At 35.0% G+C, this 18,784-nt stretch overlaps 2 protein-coding genes across 5 annotated transcripts; one reads left to right on the forward strand and one right to left on the reverse strand.

Moving 5' to 3' along the window:
- Window positions 1–754: 754 nt before the first annotated feature.
- LOC18440751 (Mitochondrial transcription termination factor family protein) lies at window positions 755–7,442 on the reverse strand. 2 transcript variants are annotated; one of them, XM_006850889.4, is made up of 7 exons: window positions 6,845–7,442; window positions 6,280–6,417; window positions 5,885–6,130; window positions 5,232–5,345; window positions 4,709–4,891; window positions 1,453–1,670; window positions 755–1,120 (listed from the first exon to the last, which is right to left on the reverse strand). In XM_006850889.4, exons 1-7 carry the CDS (start codon window positions 7,391–7,393, stop codon window positions 793–795), a joined length of 1,776 nt encoding a protein of 591 aa, XP_006850952.1. In that variant the 5' UTR covers window positions 7,394–7,442; the 3' UTR covers window positions 755–792. The 2 variants fall into 2 exon arrangements, with proteins under 2 accessions (XP_006850952.1, XP_088704250.1); XM_088848124.1 differs by having other exon boundaries at window positions 6,829–7,442.
- A 2,169-nt stretch (window positions 7,443–9,611) lies between these two features.
- Window positions 9,612–17,524, forward strand: LOC18440750 (Phosphatidylinositol N-acetylglucosaminyltransferase, GPI19/PIG-P subunit). 3 transcript variants are annotated; one of them, XM_011627464.3, is made up of 5 exons: window positions 9,612–10,066; window positions 14,394–14,588; window positions 15,548–15,620; window positions 16,916–17,034; window positions 17,226–17,524. In XM_011627464.3, exons 2-5 carry the CDS (start codon window positions 14,408–14,410, stop codon window positions 17,357–17,359), a joined length of 507 nt encoding a protein of 168 aa, XP_011625766.1. In that variant the 5' UTR covers window positions 9,612–10,066; window positions 14,394–14,407; the 3' UTR covers window positions 17,360–17,524. The 3 variants fall into 3 exon arrangements, with proteins under 3 accessions (XP_011625766.1, XP_088704274.1, XP_088704284.1); XM_088848148.1 differs by having other exon boundaries at window positions 16,916–17,018; XM_088848158.1 differs by lacking the exon at window positions 15,548–15,620 and having other exon boundaries at window positions 9,867–10,066; window positions 16,916–17,018.
- Window positions 17,525–18,784: the final 1,260 nt, after the last annotated feature.

An 18,784-nucleotide genomic window follows, 5' to 3' on the forward strand; every position in this document is an offset into this window, starting at 1 on the left:
GGTGCAATTTATATATGGTGATAACCATACTCAATAAAAAGTGACTGTGCAGCTTTAAACAAAAGAAAGAGATAATGATTGTTACTAAAGATCTAAAACAACCGGTGTTTTTAAAAAATGGTGCAATTTATATATGGTGATAACCATACTTACAGAAGTTGCGATGTTGTACACCATCCATTTTAGTTAGATAGTAGACATTTGTCGGACTTTTATGACAATTAAAAACTGACACTTTTGTTAAAATAGTTTTAAATATGCACCATCGTAAGATGAACAATATAGATTAGCATAACCTCAGGTAAAGATTAGTGTACCCTTACTAAGGAAGGTTGCAACCTTATATAAACCTCTTTTTTAAAAAAATAGTTAGTCCTACTTAAGACTCTCCCACAAAGACTAGATTGGGAGCCTCTAGGCCCAAAAAAACCTAGTAATCGCCCAAGTCCCATTATCTCAATTTTTTAAAAAATTTTTTTAATGAAAAGCTCCCCTCTCCCAATCATACTTGCTCGAGTTGGTGGGACTCAGGCTCAGGACCTAGCAGGTTGGAGCCTGTGTCCGACTCTTGAAACACTGAAGGCACCTTTCTGCATTCTTGGTCAAGCAAAGAGTCGTATGAGGAGTTTCAATGAGGAAAGGCAGCACAGCTTTACTTATCAAGATTTTTATCAAAAACTGACGCATGCCACAGCCCTAAAGACATGCATGGATGTCTAAAAATGACATACATGAGCACGCACACAAAAACTAATTTCAAAACAACTCATCAAAACTGCTCATATATTGCCCTCAGACAGGGGGGACAAGCATTCGGCCTATCCCCATAAAATCAGATGCAAAATCCTCATCATTCTTTCCTAACATCTCTTTAAGACTACACTGCACATTCCTACCCTTTAATACCCAAAACCTTGGCTTGATTTTCTTCTCCAAGGAATAACTAAAGTACCTTGGATAATCTACAACGTCTCTTACTGGTTTGTGCATGGTGTACACAAGGAACTCTAGCTTTGGTCTCAACACTTTTTCAATACTGTACCCTAACAAAGGAGAAAACCTGTGTATCATAGAGGCCACCTCTCTTTTGGTCAGGCCAACCTTCATCAAGTACTTCATCCTGCGGCAATGAATTCCATCAAAATTAACAACAGTAACAACAACAATTAGATGATGATGATTTTTCTTCAAAAGTATAAGATAGCATTGATGATTATTATGTCTAAGAAGGAAAAATTGGGGCATCAAACCGAAACACACTGGTTGATGACTTTAGCAACCTTGGTGGTTGAGACTAGACAGCAATTTAAAATTCCATCAATTTCTATTGACTCTTCAACAAGTTCATTGAATGACAAAGACTTCGTCTTCAAATTAAACAACAATTTTTCATGGTTCACAATTGTGAAATCATGTTGCTTTGGCATATTATTTCAAGTTTGGGGTACTCACCGTGGCTGCAATGCTTTATGAATGTCACAAACGAGAAGCTCTGGATATTTTCGAATGATCCTAGGGAGATGGTCATGGGATATTCCCAATGCGATAAGGAAATCGATCTTCTTCTTTAGGGTACCTTCGATGCTGGCTGCAAATATTTCAGGGCAGCGGCTCAAAATTTTCCCGACGGATTCACAGTTAAAACCCAGTTCCTCAAGGAAGGAAACCACCTAAATAACAGAACGAATAAATTATAAATGCAAAAAGCAATATCACCTATTAATAACAGGAAAGTATAGTATAATGCAATGGACCATGGAAAAACATAGTCCATTTGGATCATTCCACCTAATAACATGATGGATTATGGAGGGAGACACTTACACCAAACAGTCATGAATCCGAATGACTATGTTTTCCTATCGTCCATTAGATTATGAACTATTGATTAAACACATGTAATGCTCGTGATAATGAAAATGTATGTGCATGCTATGAAATGCACACTAAATTGCACACATGCACAGTGCTGTATCGACGAACTAAAAAATCTTCAAATATTTGATGAAATAAGAAGCAACTCTTGGTGAAAAAGGCTACCAGCCTAGAAGTAAGAAAAAACTCATGGTTATCACCAGTGTTTTAAAAAATGCTGATCTGACTTGGAACTGCCCTAGCTAGATCAGAATAGGTGATGGGACATGCTCAAGTCCCTCCTAAATCAAAACTACGGCAAAAAAGCTACATTTTGAAGATAAATTGCCAGACTTACTGCCATTTGTAAAGGTAAAAAATTTAGGTTCTGAAGGTAAAAGCACTAGGAGTAGGGCAAAACGTTGAAAAACTGACTGATGTAGCTGCAAATAGCGGATTTGCAAAACATATTATCCAATGTATGCAAAATGTTAAGATGGATTTTGGATCCCAAAACCATAGATAAATAGTATCAAATACTCATATAGCACAGGATGGAGATATCCTTGTCAAAAAGGGAAAGGGAAGTCCTGTTCAAATGTGGTGTCCTACCAAAAATCCATCTTGTGATGGATTTAGGATCTAAAACACATCCTAAGTCACTTTAGTTATATTTGCACTTTAGATCCATGATTTTGCTGCTCAAAAACTGGTGCACATCGGATGATCAAAGAAGAATTAGAATGCACGACAATGAATGGTCCAAAAATAAAGTACAAAAAAGTTACACATCTAAAACTCAAAAACCCATTTTTTAAGAATCATGATCGTAGTGGTCGAAATTATATACCTGTGAAATTTTACATTCAAAATCTATCTCTATTATAGTTTCTCGAAGGGGACCACATTTGAACAGGTGCATCTGACACACCAAAACCCCATCCCAAGGGAAAAAGAGATGAGAGAGGGGATGATAAGTTTGGTGAGAGAAAACATCCATGCCTTCATAGAAGGGATGATTTCACATAGTTTTATAGCAACATTTACCACTTCCATTACAGGATGTCATCTGGAGTTAATATATAGTAACTTTATCTATAAATGAGAAAAAGATCGAAAGCAATGGCATTTGCAACCACATACGCTTTGAATGAGGGGGATGATAAAGTGGGGTAAATTAATTTACTTAAGAGATTATAAGACTTCTTTCGTTTATGATCATGTGTGCATGACTGTAACTGTCCGATACTCATGCAACCTAGTTTAGAGGGTTTTTACCACAACAGCACTTTGTTTATACCCTATTCTCCATGGTCAATCATAAAAAAAATATTGAACTGCAAAATACAGAAACATTTGACCTCCTAAAATGATGGACAAGTACAACAAAAGACTCTCCAAGTTAACAAACCTTATGTAAGCTTCTGCAGAACTGAGATTCGAGCAATTTTATGAAATACTTATTCCCTAATTCTATCATATTTTTTGTTTAATAAAAAAGGACAGTTCAATTCTTCAAGAATATAAAAGACAAAAGACAACAAACTCTGAGAGGTACTAATCTCGGTGAATTTTAGGCTCTCATAGACACAATTAAATACTCAAAACATTTATACGACCCAAATTGTTGTTTTTATCCCCCTTGCCATTTTCTTGGGGTTTCCTATATGCACCTGGCAATATTACTGAAAGAATGCCCTATGTCCCATCCCTGCATCGTTTTTCTAAATAGCTTGGTAGAATTTTCTCATATGCTCATAACATTTGGAGCACCCTTGTCTTTTCAATTATTTTTAATTTTTATATATTAAAAGATGTCACTTTTTCAAACAGTTCTCTATCGAAACAAAATAGCTTGTTTCATTTTTTCTAATTTCTTCACTATTAAACAGAAAATTGAAATTTATCTTACTCTTAAAGTTTGTAATTTATTTATAAATACCTATTTTTGGTTTATTTACTCGAAGGTTTCCTCTATTTAGTTGGAAAAAAAGAATTTTCTTATGATTGGAGAAACTTTATTTTCTTTTTCATTATTTCAAGATATTTTAGTTAGAAAAAAAATTCTGTCCTTTCATTTTAAAACTTTTAATCATACTGGAAAAAAATTTCTTATTCTCTTTGTTTTAGGGGTCATTTTCTAGTTGTTTTGGGAAAAAATTAAAAAGCTTTCCCTTTCCATATTCAGAACATCTGTATACCACTATAATTAGAAAAAAAGTTGAACAATATAGGACGACATGAAATCTAAATTTTATGTATCAAAAAAGTTTATATAATGTGTCAACCATACACTATTCAAGTAAGGTTTACACCTCAAAAATCCATCAGAAAAGGTTGTTCCGATACTAAAAAAACCCCCAAATTGATCATCTCAACATTAAGATGCATGGATAAAAAAAGAAAAAGATTTCAAGATATGAAAGTAGTGCATCTTTTAACGCATTATATGGAACATTTATTTTCAAAAATTTTAATAGTTTATATATCTGCTCGATCGGCATCATTTTAGGAGCTTTAAATTTCATAATTAGGGGTGACAATAGATCTTCATGCATCAAAAGGCTTTCCAGCACCAACACTGCATCTGTCGGCATAGTTTTGAGGTGCACCTTACTTCAATAGTATAAGGTCGACACCTTATTCAAACCTCGCCCTTTATGTATTGATGAGAAAAATGCCATGAGAGCTGAAAAACGTGACAAAGATGTGACATGGGAGCTGCTTTGATAAATGTTAGTTGGTGCACACAGAAATACCCCTTTTTAATTCAATTGACGTATTGCTAAAAGAAAATGCAATCGTTTCAAGATGATAAACAAGCATATGACAACAAACTCTTTGATTTACTAACCATGACAAAATTTTGAGGCTTTTGCAGAAGCAACTGGGGGCATGAAGCAATGACACGACCCAAATTATCATTTGTGACGCCCATCTCGCCAAATTGTTCAACTAGCAACTTCATCCTGTTAATGGAACATCCTAGGATATGGGGCCAACTCTTGATCGCGCCATCAACATATAATTTAGGTACCTACATATTAACATATTTACTTTCTGGACTACCACAATGACACAAAAAATAGAAATCTCATATACAACTCAAAAGGGATGAGAAATTTCCTTAGGCAGGCATTGGCCTCTGTACACAAACCTTATATAAACCAAAAACCTGAAAAGCACAACCAGAACTTGCTGAAAGTACAAAGAGCTTTCACTTGTGAAATCACAAAAACAGGGCAGTCACTTAATTTAGATTGTTAAATAAGCATCATTATCATCATATTGTGTGTAAGTGTCTTTCGGACCCTTAGGAATTAATGTTGCCAGATGTGTCAGAAAAGAGAATGACTTATAAGGCTCTAGATTGGTACCTTTTCTGTACTGAAGAAGGCAAGAATTTTACTATAGTTCGCCTGGATGCTACTTGAAAGAATCCATGGGTATTTGCGAATCATCTTACCAATATCTTTATTGTCAAATCCAAGCTATAAAAAAGGAAATGGAAACAAATGAATGTATTAGTGTACACAAATGCAGCAAAAAGACCCTCATAGTTCTGCAATATAAAGGGACACCACAGTAAAAAACACTGTATTATGACTATATATATGAAGCAAGAAAAACAGACAAAAAGAAACTTATTAATTACAAAACCCATGATTAGATCATCATCATCATGATCAGAGCCTTTTCCCAAACTATTTAGGATCAGCTACCTCAGAAAAATTAAAAACCAGGAATAAAACATGTAAAATGATTCATATAACATGAACTTCAACTCTAGAGCAAGATAGTCATACAAGCATGAAAAAGATGTACGAATAATTATTAAAAAAATTAGCAGTAAGATCTATGAGAAAATTTGTAGGAAAAAATCATTGCTGAAAGGTTTGTACATCTCAAGATGCATCACACATTAATAAATATATAAAGGATTGTACATCTCAGGATGCATCACACATTAATAAATATATTAGTGTATAGCAACATCAAAGTGTAAAATTATTAAAAAAATACCGAATACCTTTTCCAAATTCCTCATCCTTGGTTTCATTTCCCTCTCAATGTCATACAAAATAATGGGAGGAAAAGAAAGGAATACACTTCTGATGCTTCCTTCTGAAACCCCAATCAGTTTGAGAAATTCAATTAAAGGCTTCAAATGGGACTCCACTGAACACAAAAGGAGTCGAGGAAATGACTCAATAAGATAAGGAAAAGAAGCATCTTCAAAATCAAGCATGTTTAACCCTCCACGCCTGGCTTCCATCTACAACATGAAAATAATCATAGTCACCTCAACTATCTTGAAACAATAAGGTTAATAGGCATTCAAAAAATTGAGATTAACCAAATCCACATGAAAAATACAACTCTAGATGATTATGAAGAGAATAGACAGATAGAGGCCTGAGAAACCTTCTCGAAGAATGATAAGGTACGCTGAATATCATCATCTGTAGAAATTGACAGGTGCATCATCATACGGCGAGTATTCTTCCCGGTAATTGAAATTTCATCACCATCAGAGAAAAGTATTTCCTTAAGACATTTAACCTATAAAAGATCAACCATCATAAGTAGAATGTACATGTTTCTCTTTTGGCCCACAAGGGCGAAAAAAAAAAGAAAAATTTAAGAAGCAAGTAGCCACAAAATAAGGATTGATACCCCATTCGATGAAATCCATCAAATATAAACATTTAAGAGTGCAAATTTTACAGTTTCTTTTTTAAAGTGTGTATACAATTACAAGTGACTCTTACGCCCACTTGAAGAGAGAATTAAGAGACCATGGTGAAAATATTAACTGAAATAATGATCACACAGATGTAAAATACTGAGCCACCCATGAAAAGTTATAAGGATACTAAATCAAGAAGAGACCAATGAGAGAGATGGAAAGCAACAAAACTACAGTTGTTATTTCAATAGAACAACGAGAAAAACAATAAAGTTGGGAGTTACTGTAATTCCATAATACTTTGGCAATGAGATCGATGAGCTTCTCGGAAGATAAATATCGAGCGATATGGGTTGATGACGAGGGGTTCAAACCAATGCTCTCAAGGAATGGGAGAATCCCATTATCCCCTTTCTCTTTAACCATGTACACAAACTTCCTCTTGAAAGAAAGATGACCAATAATTTCTTTATCAATTTGCCATGAATCCCACAAGGAAAGCTCATCTAATTCATGCACTCCATCAATAACCATTCCAATATACTTAGGACAGTTGTTAGCTATACTTTGAACCTCTTCTTCTGAAACCTCGAGTTGAAGAAGCATCTCTGCAATTGCCTCCTTCGCTAGGACCGACTCATCAAATTCTTCACCATTGGAACTTTCCGATGTGGTGTTATCGCAAAGAATTGGAGTACGGGGCCTTAATGGAGAAACCCATTTGAATGTGCCATCAAAATAGGGGAGGAATGGGGTTTTCACTGATAGGGGTGGAGTTTTAATGGAAAAATGCCTTTTGGGGTGATGGGTATGCGGTATGGGGGAGAGAGAGAATGAAGTCGAGGCCATGGTTAATAGGTCATAGTTTCATTAACTTGCTTACGCAGAAAGAGAGATGGGTTTTGAAAATGGCGGTTTGAGAGAGGAGGACATCATGCGGCTGGAGTAGTGTTCTTTCATTTGTATTCAGAACTTTAGATCTGGACTATGGTGCATGTAGCATATGAATAACCTGATTAACAAATATCTGACACAATAGTCTCATACGAACGGATGACATTTTCATGAAAGCAAATGGACGGCCAAAAATTAAAAAGGCAGGCTTTTTGATGCAGTAGAATCTAAACTATTGGAAAAAAAAGGGGTGAAGTTTCTACCCCAGGCTTCATGAAAATAAAAAAAGTCCCACCTCAAATCTTCATCTGGAAATCACTTTCTGAATTGGAAATATATGTGATGGATGTAAAATTAATTTATAAATTTGGAAACTTAAAAAATAGTACAGATCTTATAAAGTATGGAAAAAGTTTAGAAAGTTTATCTAGAGCCAAGGCTCTGAACGATCAAATTTGAGCTTATCTTAAAAATTTAATTGGTAGATGTTCTGATGCTCAAATATCTTCAAATTGATCATCTCGACATTAAGGTGCATAGACATGAGAAAAAATTGGATTTCAAGTTTTGAAAATAATACATTTTGTAATGAATTTTTAGACCGTCAATTTTCAAGATTTTCATAGATCTATTGATCTATACATTTTAAGCTTTAAACTTTATAAATAAATATGAAAATATATTTTAAAACTATCACATTGATTTCTAAAAATTTCATTGGTAGATGTTTTGATGCTCAAATATCTTCAAATTGATCATCTCGACATTAAAATGCATAGGCATGAGAAAAATTTGGATTTCAAGTTTTGGAAATAGTACATTTTGTAATGGATATTTAGACCGTTAATTTTCAAGATTTTTTTAAGCTTTAAACTTTATAAATAAGTATGAAAATATATTTTAAAACTATCACATGGATTTCTAGTAGTAAAACGAAGGTAGACTCTAATTTGATTGTTTAAAGCAGTGATTCAAAAGTCGGCGAGTCGAACCGCAATCGCCCGATTCGACTTGGGAACAGGTAGACCCGTGCCAATTCCAGTGAAATACTAGAAATTGCCAAAAGTGGACGGACCGAATCTTGCCAAAAGTCAGCGGGCGAGTCGAAAACCGACAGTCGCCTGATACCGGCGAATTTGGAACCGACAACCCGCATTGGTAGCCCGCAAGAGCCGTAAGTCTCGAAAAGAACTGGCGATTCCAAGCCATAAATCGCCATGTGGCATTTTTCTTTGAAATTCCATGCATTTTTTGCAAATTTTGTCCATGCATTTTTTGTAAATTTTAAAAAGTACATAAAGGCATTTTTCTTCGAAAACCAACTATTCAATGGGCATTTTTGTAGGTCCGCACACCCCGCCACATGACTCTCCTCACTTCGCACACATTAATTTTGTTGGCTACAAATAGGTATTTATTCACTACAACTTCATTCTACCTCTCCGATGTGGGATAATGTGAAGGTATTAACTTGAAACATTAATATATTATATACTTTATTTGCGCTTTTAATATCATCAAGTAGCATGTGGCTTATTACGTATCAAGTATCTTTTGCATGTGAAGGGCGTTGGTTTGAATCCCCTCGAGAAGTAAAAAAATAAAAAGTTATTGTCAAAAAAAAAAAATATTATAAAAAAAATAATACAACAAGTATTTTTTGTCAAAAAAAATGTTATTGTTAAAAAAAAAAAAAAATTGTAATACGACAAACATTTATTGTAAAAAAAATAAAAGGTTTTTATAAAAAAAACTAAAATATTCTTATAAAAAAACCATTATTTATTGTAGGTCATGTATGATTATATACTTTATCCATGATAATTTTATGATTTTTATTTTTTGTGATGTAATTTAATGATCAAAATAAATTCATACAGAGGAAAAAAATCTCAATATTCACATATTAATGAAAAATAATAATGTAGTACCCCGATATCTTATTGGATTATTAAAAAAAAACATTTATAATGAATTTTAATTATTTTTTTATATATTTTTTAAAGCTTGACCCAACTGATTGGGCTGATTTCCGTCGATCCACCGATATAGATAAGTTTTTGGGGTACCCGATCCGAACATCCCATCTGTTTTTTAAACCATTGGCTTAAAGCGTAGGCTCTATACAAGCTGCACCCTATAAATATATGAAAATCTATTTTTGAGGTGGAATGGTCGGTTTCAAAAATTTGCTACCATTCACACTATTTTTAAAAGTTTAAATCCTATTTTTTTTTTGTACCAACCATCTAATTTATAATTGGAGATAATTGTTGTAAAGGTTTTCTGATGCGATTTCTCATGAATTATGTGATGAGCTTTCGACTTTTGACGGGGCTGCAGTCCTGTCAAACCATTTTCAAAATAAAGAAAATAAAATAAAAAGGAAAATGTATTTTTATTAACTATTTCCCTCCCTTTTTGAGCCAAAACGAAATATGTCTCTCTCCTGAAAATCCTTCCTTCTCCGCTCTCTCTCTCTCCCGAAAATATCTCTCCCTCTCCCGTAGCAATTACTCTCTCCGGTCTCTCTCTCTGGCCCGACCCAAAACTCTCTCTCTCATACTGCTGCAGCAGCAGGACTGCAACCATAGTTCTCTCTCGTAGGCCTTACTATACAGGCTTCAGGTATGTTTTCATATTACAGTGTGTTTTAGGGTTTTTTTTTTCGTCCATTCTAGGGCTTATCTTGATCATTTTGACTGTAATTTGCATGTCTAGTTGGGCAGCTTCCTTCTTTTATTGCTAGTTTTACTTGATTCATATGAGCGTGGCAATGTCTATGCTATAAAACTTTATTTACTCTCTCTTTTCATAGTTAACATGTCAAATATCATTATGTTACTATTTATGATGGCTTGATTCAGTTCCATGAGCGTTTTTGGTTAGTTTCAAGTCTGAGTTATTAGTTTGTTTGTTTTTCCTTCTGTTTTGGGGGCCCTATTTTGTGAGTGGTTTTTAAATTTGACACTGCTCCAGCAATTTGAGAATACTGAAAATGATTTCTGTTTATCTTGTATTCGCTTATATTGTGTTTGATTTCCTTCGAAATAAACTGGAAGTCATGCGGTAATCATTAGATTTATGGTTCAATAGTACTGGGTGGTTATGTTTCTGGTTGAGCATGTACATTTCCAGCATTGTCTTTTTTTTCGTCCTTGGGAACCTTTTGTGTGCTAAATGCTCAACAGTTCAGTATGCTGAATTGTGGTCAATGCATTCTTATTCTGATTTTTTATGTTGAATTCTATGATGTTTTTTGCTATTGAAGCAATTGTGGGTACAAATTTAGATTGTGGGCCTTCTTTCTCTTTCCAAATATATGTGATTATGAACATGATATTTTATTTCTTGTTTGTTTCTTCTTCAACCAAACTATTTACATGGTGGGTTTATTCCACAAATAGACTTAAATCTTTTTATGTTAGTGATTGCTTCATTTATATTTCTATGCAAGAGAACTAAACTTAAACTTAGCATATAGAGTTTGATTTGTAGATCACCATTTCTGCTTCTAGGGAGTCAATCACTTTTTATGGATTTGTGGGTTTAAGCCAATGTTGGAAACACTGGCGATTAGGGAACTGTGGTAACCGAACCGGCTTCCGGTGGTAACCACTAATCATTCTGGTGCCGGATTGCCTGGTTCGAACATTTTTTATCTTTCATTTTTATTTTTCCTTTTATTGAGCGATTCTTAGCCTGGGAGAATTAGCAGATTTGGACTGGTTTCCCGGATGGCTGGTTCACTCGACCAAAACCATGTCATCGTCTTTTTTTGTTAGGTTAGTTCAGCCATATGAGTCAAACTTGGGCCATAGTGTTGCAATAGTCCGCATCTTAAACTCATGTCATCTAGTAGAGTGAATTTGAGTATGACCCTTTATGTTCCAAATCAAAACAGTTCTCGATATTCCTCATAGCAAATGGCCTTGCCCTCTAACCAGTTGGTGAGAATAAACGTGTAAGCCTAAAGCTCCTTGCTTTGGTCCTCCTCAAAAGTTTTAATTCCAAAAAGGCGCTTGTACTTGCAAGAAGCATGTGCGGTTTGGCCACATTATTTTCCAGTGTCATGACCTTTCCCAGGGTCAGAGAAGAATTTAGTCAATTTCCCAATATTCTTGTGATTGTCCCTTGTTTGGACAAACCAAAAGGCAATGCAAGGGCCAGTACTGTCAACAGTAGTTCTCATGAAGAAGAAACTTTTAGATGGAGTGGATTCTGAAATGGAGAGAATAATCATGGCACAATGTTGGAAGGGGCAAGGAGGGTCCCTCAATGTCTTTGAAGAACTCTTGTATTTTGAGGAAGAGGTAATATGAGGCATCATGAGAAAACGAATTTGATTCTGTGGAGAGAAGGACAACATAATAAATCGAAGAGAGGAAAAGAAGAAATGGGAGTATGGGAAACCATTGAATATTGGGTAGGGTTGGCAATGGGCTGGGTGGGCTGGCCCTAAAATTGTAGGGCCTAGGCCACAAAATGTGGCTTGAGGGCGGGGGCAGGGCCAAGGCTGGCCCATCCCGGCACGGTCCTCTTCTTTTTTTCTTGTTTCTCTTCTATTATTTCCTCAATTGTCCCTAAGGGGACAAGGGCAGGCCCAAGGCTAAGGCTGGCCTAGCCCAGGCCCAGCCCGTTGGGGATTCAGACTGCAAGAGGAGGATAAGAGGATGAATATATGTTCCAACCGTAGTTGCTGGAACCTTGTAGGAAAGGTCACGGACCTGCTCCAGAACCTCAATCCCATGATTCGAACTAGGGATCTTGGATGGAACACGGATCCTGATATTGTGATCCTTGTTCCCAGTGGGCTTGAACCACGGTTCTTAAGTGTATGATTCGGTGCATATGATGTTTTCTCTATTCAGCACTGATTCATATGCATTGATTCAAGTTTGTACCTGATGGTACTGAGAACCCATGCATCATTCATGATCCCTTAAAACTTATACTGCGATTCCTTCCTCATGGAATCGCGCTTCCCTATGACAAGGATCCTGCTCCCTTGTTATAGGATCGTACAGATGACGATCCCTTAAAACTTATACTGCGATTTCTTTACCCGTTGTTTCACTGCATTAAAAAAAATATAAGCTTATTAACTTATGCAGCCAAACAATGCGTAAAGAAAAAAAATTTATTTGGCTTCAAGGAAAGGGTATCAATAGAGGGAGGGAAAACAAATGAAATAAGGATGTGGAGGTTCATAAAGGAAGCCCCAATTACCTGAATGTCCGTTATGTTCAATACATTTGTTCAAAAAATTGGAATCATATGCGTCACTAGGGGGATTGAGTTCTAGTCTAGTCGACTGATCTAACTTGGGCAATTCTTAAGTCGGATTGTTGTATGGATACATCAGAAAATAAGGAAAGAGAAAATAGAAAATCGGAGGACTAAGGCGATTATGTGATCTCCTAGAACGAGGTCTCCCACCGACCAGTGGCCTCAGCAATTTTTAAAAGACACCGTTCAACCTATGAACTAATCCATGTCAAATGTGTCGATTGATGCTAACCAAGTGCATGTTAAATGTGTCAGATGAAGCTAACCAGTTGGAGGTTTATATTAGCGAGAAATCAACATTACGACAGTTCATTTGAAGAGAGAATTAACTGTTTTGTTTAACCAACCCAGTCCAGACAATTCCCGATGTGGATAAGACTACAATTTTGAGAGAAATTCAAAACCCAAAAAATAGATAATTTCCACGATTTTCAGTAGGAATTGTCCACCTCACAGATGGGATGGTTTTTCTTACAGGTTTAATTTATGAACTTTGACTGATTCTTGTCATGAAACTGACCAATGATAAACTTGGGAGTGGATTGTACATACCCAAAATCAGGTTTATTCCTTTTCCCCCAAAGGTCCCCGTTATGATAAATAAATTATGGGGAAAATTTTTTAAGGTCTCTTGAGGATGCATTATTTAACATACTACACATTTGCAACTGTTCCAACTCTTAATAATGTGTCTTTTGGTGGACATTTTGAAAGTAAATCAAACAAACTGGGTAAAATGTTGAAGAGTTCATCTCTAATGGGTATTCCGATAAATTTCCCTAAATTACCGCACAAAACCTGTGTTGATCCTAACCTTCCAGCTACAGGCTTGGAGGCGATGGATTACAAATGTGTACTTCCTCAAATAAAGGAAAATTTCTGCAAACGATTGGTGGGATAATCAAAATATCACTCTCAAATCAAATTCGTTATATTGCTGAAATTATCATTTTTACAGTGAGCCTTGGGCTTCACTCATTGGAGGTGATGACTAATTTGCTTCCCTAATGGAAATTATGGGGATCATTAGGCAATAAGTATTTTTGCAGAGGGAACTCATGTAAAATGGTGCTCTTCTAATTTCTTGAAAGTGTGTGAAGCACGGGTTAATGTATTTGTTGAATAGTTTATTTGATTCAGTTTTAGAAACAGTTTGGATAAAGAAATTATGTGTTTGTTATTTATTTGATTCAGTTTTAGAAACGGTTTGTATAAAGAAATTATGTGTTTGTTATTTGGGGAAACAGTAAACTTAGAGTTCATGGTGAGACTCTTTTGGGGCCTTCCTACTTCAAAGCACTGAACTTTCATTTTTGAGAAGCATAAACTTTCTAGATTTTTCAACAAATAGTTCGGATTTTATTAACATACAAAAAAGGATGGATTTGCTGAATGCTTAGTTCATTTGTTATTTCTTTAGCTTTGTTTTTTCTTGTGGTGAATAAATTATAGATTGTTTGAATAAAATTAAAATCTATGGGGAGAGTAGAGTTTTGCAGTTGCACAAACCTTGCCATATGGCTTTCCATGTTACCGTACAGAAAATTTAATTGTTGGATTATCTGAAGAACCCACCTTTGGCTTTGAATATAATTGAATTGTTTGGGTTTTTATTTGTCACTGCTGTCCTGATTTTTCTTTTTTTTTCTCTATTCTTTTTCTCCAGATAGAGGGAGAATCATGTCTGATTCATCATTAAACAGTCCCAGAAGAACCTTGTCTTTGTCTAAGGAGAAAGGGACCCTCTCCATATCAGATTCAGATGAGAGGGTAGTTGGGTTTGGTGTTTCAAAAGAGAATGGTCCAAAGCCCTCCGAGGTTTATGGATTTGTTGGCTCCATTACCACTGTTGTTGCCACAGGTTACAGTTTCATCCATTTTGTGATGATTTTGTTGATACAGTTGTATTTAGCTTTGCGATGCTTTTGAATTCCTCTCTATCTTTAAACCTCAACATTTTTTTTGGCCTTCCAATTGTAGATTTTTTTGTTAATTGTAGAATCAGATTTTCACGAAATACAATAATGATAGTTTTCGTTCAGCACAAAACATGACACTAATCTGAACATCATTGTTTCGTCTGACAATTGGACTTCCATTCACTTTGTTAATTGGGAAGAAACATCGGGGACTGAAAAGAGAGGTAGTTTTGTAGGGGAACATAAGAAGTTATACATCTTTTGTGTACGAAATGGTTGTGATTTTTTCCTAATAAAGAGATCATGTTGATGGGATTATCGCAGAAAGTAATCAGTATAGGTTGAGAAGTGCTGTAGGAAAGTGGAGAATGATCAAGACTAATTTTCGGGCTTGAAGAGCTAATGGAGGTGTTTGATGAGGTGCATAGTAATTTGAAATGCTCCACTAAAATTTTATTGTTTCATTAGTGTACAAGCTCAATTTTATGCTGTTTTGTGGGTATTGGGGTTATCTTGAATAAGATAAGTGAAGATGGAGAAGTATTGTAGGAGTTAAAGTCGAGAATGATGGGAACTAAAGGAAGAGCTAATAGAGGTTTGGAATGGATAGCACAGTTGGTATGCACCATTGAAATTTTATTTGTTAATTACTTCTTTTGTGTACTTTTTATTTTATTTTATTTTTTAATTGGTGTGTGACGAATATGAACAGTTCAAATGAGAACATCAAATTTTTAGTTGAGATTTGAAACTTAAAAATGTATCTCAAGCCATCAAAAAGATAAAATTGTAGATGCATCTCAATATCTACATGCCGCTTGCCTTTCATTTTCCTGTTCTAAAACTATCCTCAATTTAGTCTTCATAACTGATTAATATTATTCAATTTTTTTATGACCAGTTGTATTCTTGGCATGGGCGTACATCCCTGAACCTTGCCTGCATTTCCTAGGAGTAACATACTACCCGAATAAGTGAGTAATTTGCGATTTCACCTTCTTCAGCTTTTTATAATGCCGAAGGGCACAATCAAAGTGCAACCCCCCTGCCCCAACCCTCTTTTTTCTTTGCGTTTCTTTTTTTTTTACATCCCTGAACCTTGCCTGCATTCCTAGGAGTAACATACTACCCGAATAGGTGAGTAATTTGTGGTTTCATCTTCTTCAGCTATTTATAATGCTGAAGGGAACGATCAAAGCGTGGCCCCCTCCCCAACCCTCTTTTTTCTTTTCTTTTCTTTTGTTTTTTCTTTTTGTGTGTGTATATGCGAGTTTCTGTGTTTGTGTTTAATTGTTTGGTTGAACATCAAATGTACATGTGATAAGCAAACTCTGCATCAAAGATATATTGATTCATTTGTTATCGTTGAGGATCTGATTTTCCATTACTGTATAATATATACTTAATCATTTGTTTGATTAATCATCCCGTACCATTTACTGTTAAATGTCATGGCTGCTCCAATGATAAGGTATTAAATAATTTTGTCTTGTCAGGAGCTCCTCATGTTTCTTCGAAGAGCAAAGGCATGAATTATTTCAAATTTGACACTGAAATAGACATATTCGTAGCTCTCTAGATGTAATAGGATCAACCTCTTTTATTTAACATCCATATGCACTTTAAGCTCACCATAATTCTATGTTCTGTGGAAGTCTATGGTTGAATTCTATTGTTGTAGTAATCTGGTTGTCATGAGTGTATTTGATGGTTGGTTGAATTCTATATTTTGTCAAAGTCTATGGTTGAATGCAGTTTACCTAGTAATCTGGTTTTGCATGAATGAGTTTAATGGTTAATTAATGAGTGGAAAAACTCATTTGTAGCATCACATCATCTCCATACTACCACGAGAGAACCTGGGATTTAGTTATTGAAACCATCATCTTAGGCAGATAAATATGTTGTAGCAAAGTGGGAACTATTAACCTTTGATTCTAGAACAACAGCATGATGTGTGTTGGACAGTACATGCTACTGAATTGTTATAGAGTTGATATTGTGCTTTTATGTTTTTTATGTTGTGTTTACCTGAAGGATATTGTGGTCATCGATCATCACATTGATTGTTATATGGTTGGTTGGTCTAAGGCCCAAGGAGAGTGATTATTTTAAGCTTTATTTTTTTCCAAAAAAAGGATAATTATGGATGCCTTCATCAGGTTAATTGCTGTTCAGTAATCTATACTTCCTTTTCTTGGTCATATGTTATGCCAAGTTTTGAGATGCAATTAAGTGTCCATAACCAACAAGTTTGATCTTGTTTCAGATATTGGGCATTGGCAGTACCCGCATATGGCTTGGTTATAGTTGTTTCATTAATGGGCTTTTATGTTGGCCTGAACTTCATGATAACACCTCCTCCAACTTCTGTAAGCACAATTTTTGGTAGGTCTCTTTGATAAATTAGTAGCTTTGCATTAGATATGGGTTTCTACATTGGTTCTATATATTTATTTGTTCTTTTTTTTTTTTTTTGGAATGCTGACATGGGATCTGGAAGGAACTCTAGACTTTACATTGTGCTACCCGCCAATTAGTTCATTTGTTTGTGTTTTCTGAAAGGCTTCCCTTTGCAGATGAATATACAAGGGAGCCTGCTCCTATGATCTCGTCTCATGATGGTGAGCAGCCAATTGAGCCGATCTCTGATATCCCCCTTCAGAAAATCAATGATCTCATGTTCAGATCTACTAAGCACATGCACTCTTGATTCATCATGTAGATTTGGCTTCTAGAGAGTTATATTGGCTGACAAACTCAGAATATGATTGGTCCATAGTCAGGTGGAATTCCTGAAATTTGGCATGAAATTACTATCCTGTGATTTGGACAGATTTGCTTTTAAGTTTGCCCTGAAATTTGGTCCACTGTTTAATTTTTTGGCCTGCCATTTAAGTGTCTGTCTACGCATGCTCTGAGCAAGTAGTGAATCAAAGAAAGCAGAGCGCATACCATCTAATGCATGCTCCCCTACTGAGGTTTCAATGAAGAGTTTGAAGTTAGAATGTTTTGACAAGAGTAGTGTTGAGATGCATGATTCTTTTGTGGTAAAAGTTTATCTAAGAATGCAACCTTATGCTATAGAACTAAGGTCACCTCAAAAATCCAGTAGGAAAGTGTTTTGAAGTTGGAAAACCTTTCATTTGATCAACTTCAAAATGTGTGGATTTTTTTTAAAAAAAGAAATTTTTAGTCTCAAAAAATAATATATTTGTAATAAGCTATCTAGACCATCTATTTTTAAGATTTTCAAGTGTGTATGGATTTGTTCGATATACACTATTGTTGAAATTTAAAATTTTGTAATTAAGGTTGAATATGAATTTTGAAGCCATCACAAAGTTTACAGCCATGTATTTCTAGTGGAAATAGATTATAGGGAAAAGTTTATATAAAGCCGAGGCTCTAACAATCAAATTTGAGTCTACTTCAAAACTCTCACTAGAAGAGGTTGTTTTGATGTCCAAATATTTTCAAATTGATCATCTCGACATCAAGACTTATGGAAATGAGAAAAAAATGGATTTCAACTTTTGGAAATAGTGTATTTTGTAACGTATTTTTGGACTATCAATTTTCATGTTTTTCAAGTGTTCATAGATATGTCGATCGATGCTATTTTTTGAAGCTTTAAACTTTATAAATAAATATAAAAATATATTTTAAGGTTATCACAAAGATTTTTCGTATTGAAATCATATTTCTCAATACTATTTGAAGGTAGGTTCTAATTTGATTGTTTAGAGCTTAGGCTCTATACATACCGCACCCATAGATAAAACATAGAATAAGAAGTCAATGTACGATGGGCAATGGTAATGATATGGAAAAAGTTTATACAAGTGTGAGGCTCTAAACAATCAAATTAGTACACCTTTAAATTTTCACTATTGATGCCCCGCAATCTTCAAATTGATCATCTTGACTCAAGATACATAGATATGATAAACAAATAGATTTCAAGTTTTGGAAATCGTGCATTTTGTAATGCATTAATTGGACGGTCAATTTTCAAGATTTTCAAGTTTTTATAGCTATGCTTGATTTATATTATTTTTTAAGCTTAAAATTTTATAATTAGAGACGATAGTATATATTATGGCTATAACAAAGATTTCCAGTATTGAAACCACAT

This window comes from Amborella trichopoda, chromosome 1, assembly GCF_054954075.1.
Source record: "Amborella trichopoda isolate Santa Cruz 75 chromosome 1, AtrichopodaSantaCruz75HAP2 v2.0, whole genome shotgun sequence".
Lineage (NCBI taxonomy): Eukaryota > Viridiplantae > Streptophyta > Magnoliopsida > Amborellales > Amborellaceae > Amborella > Amborella trichopoda.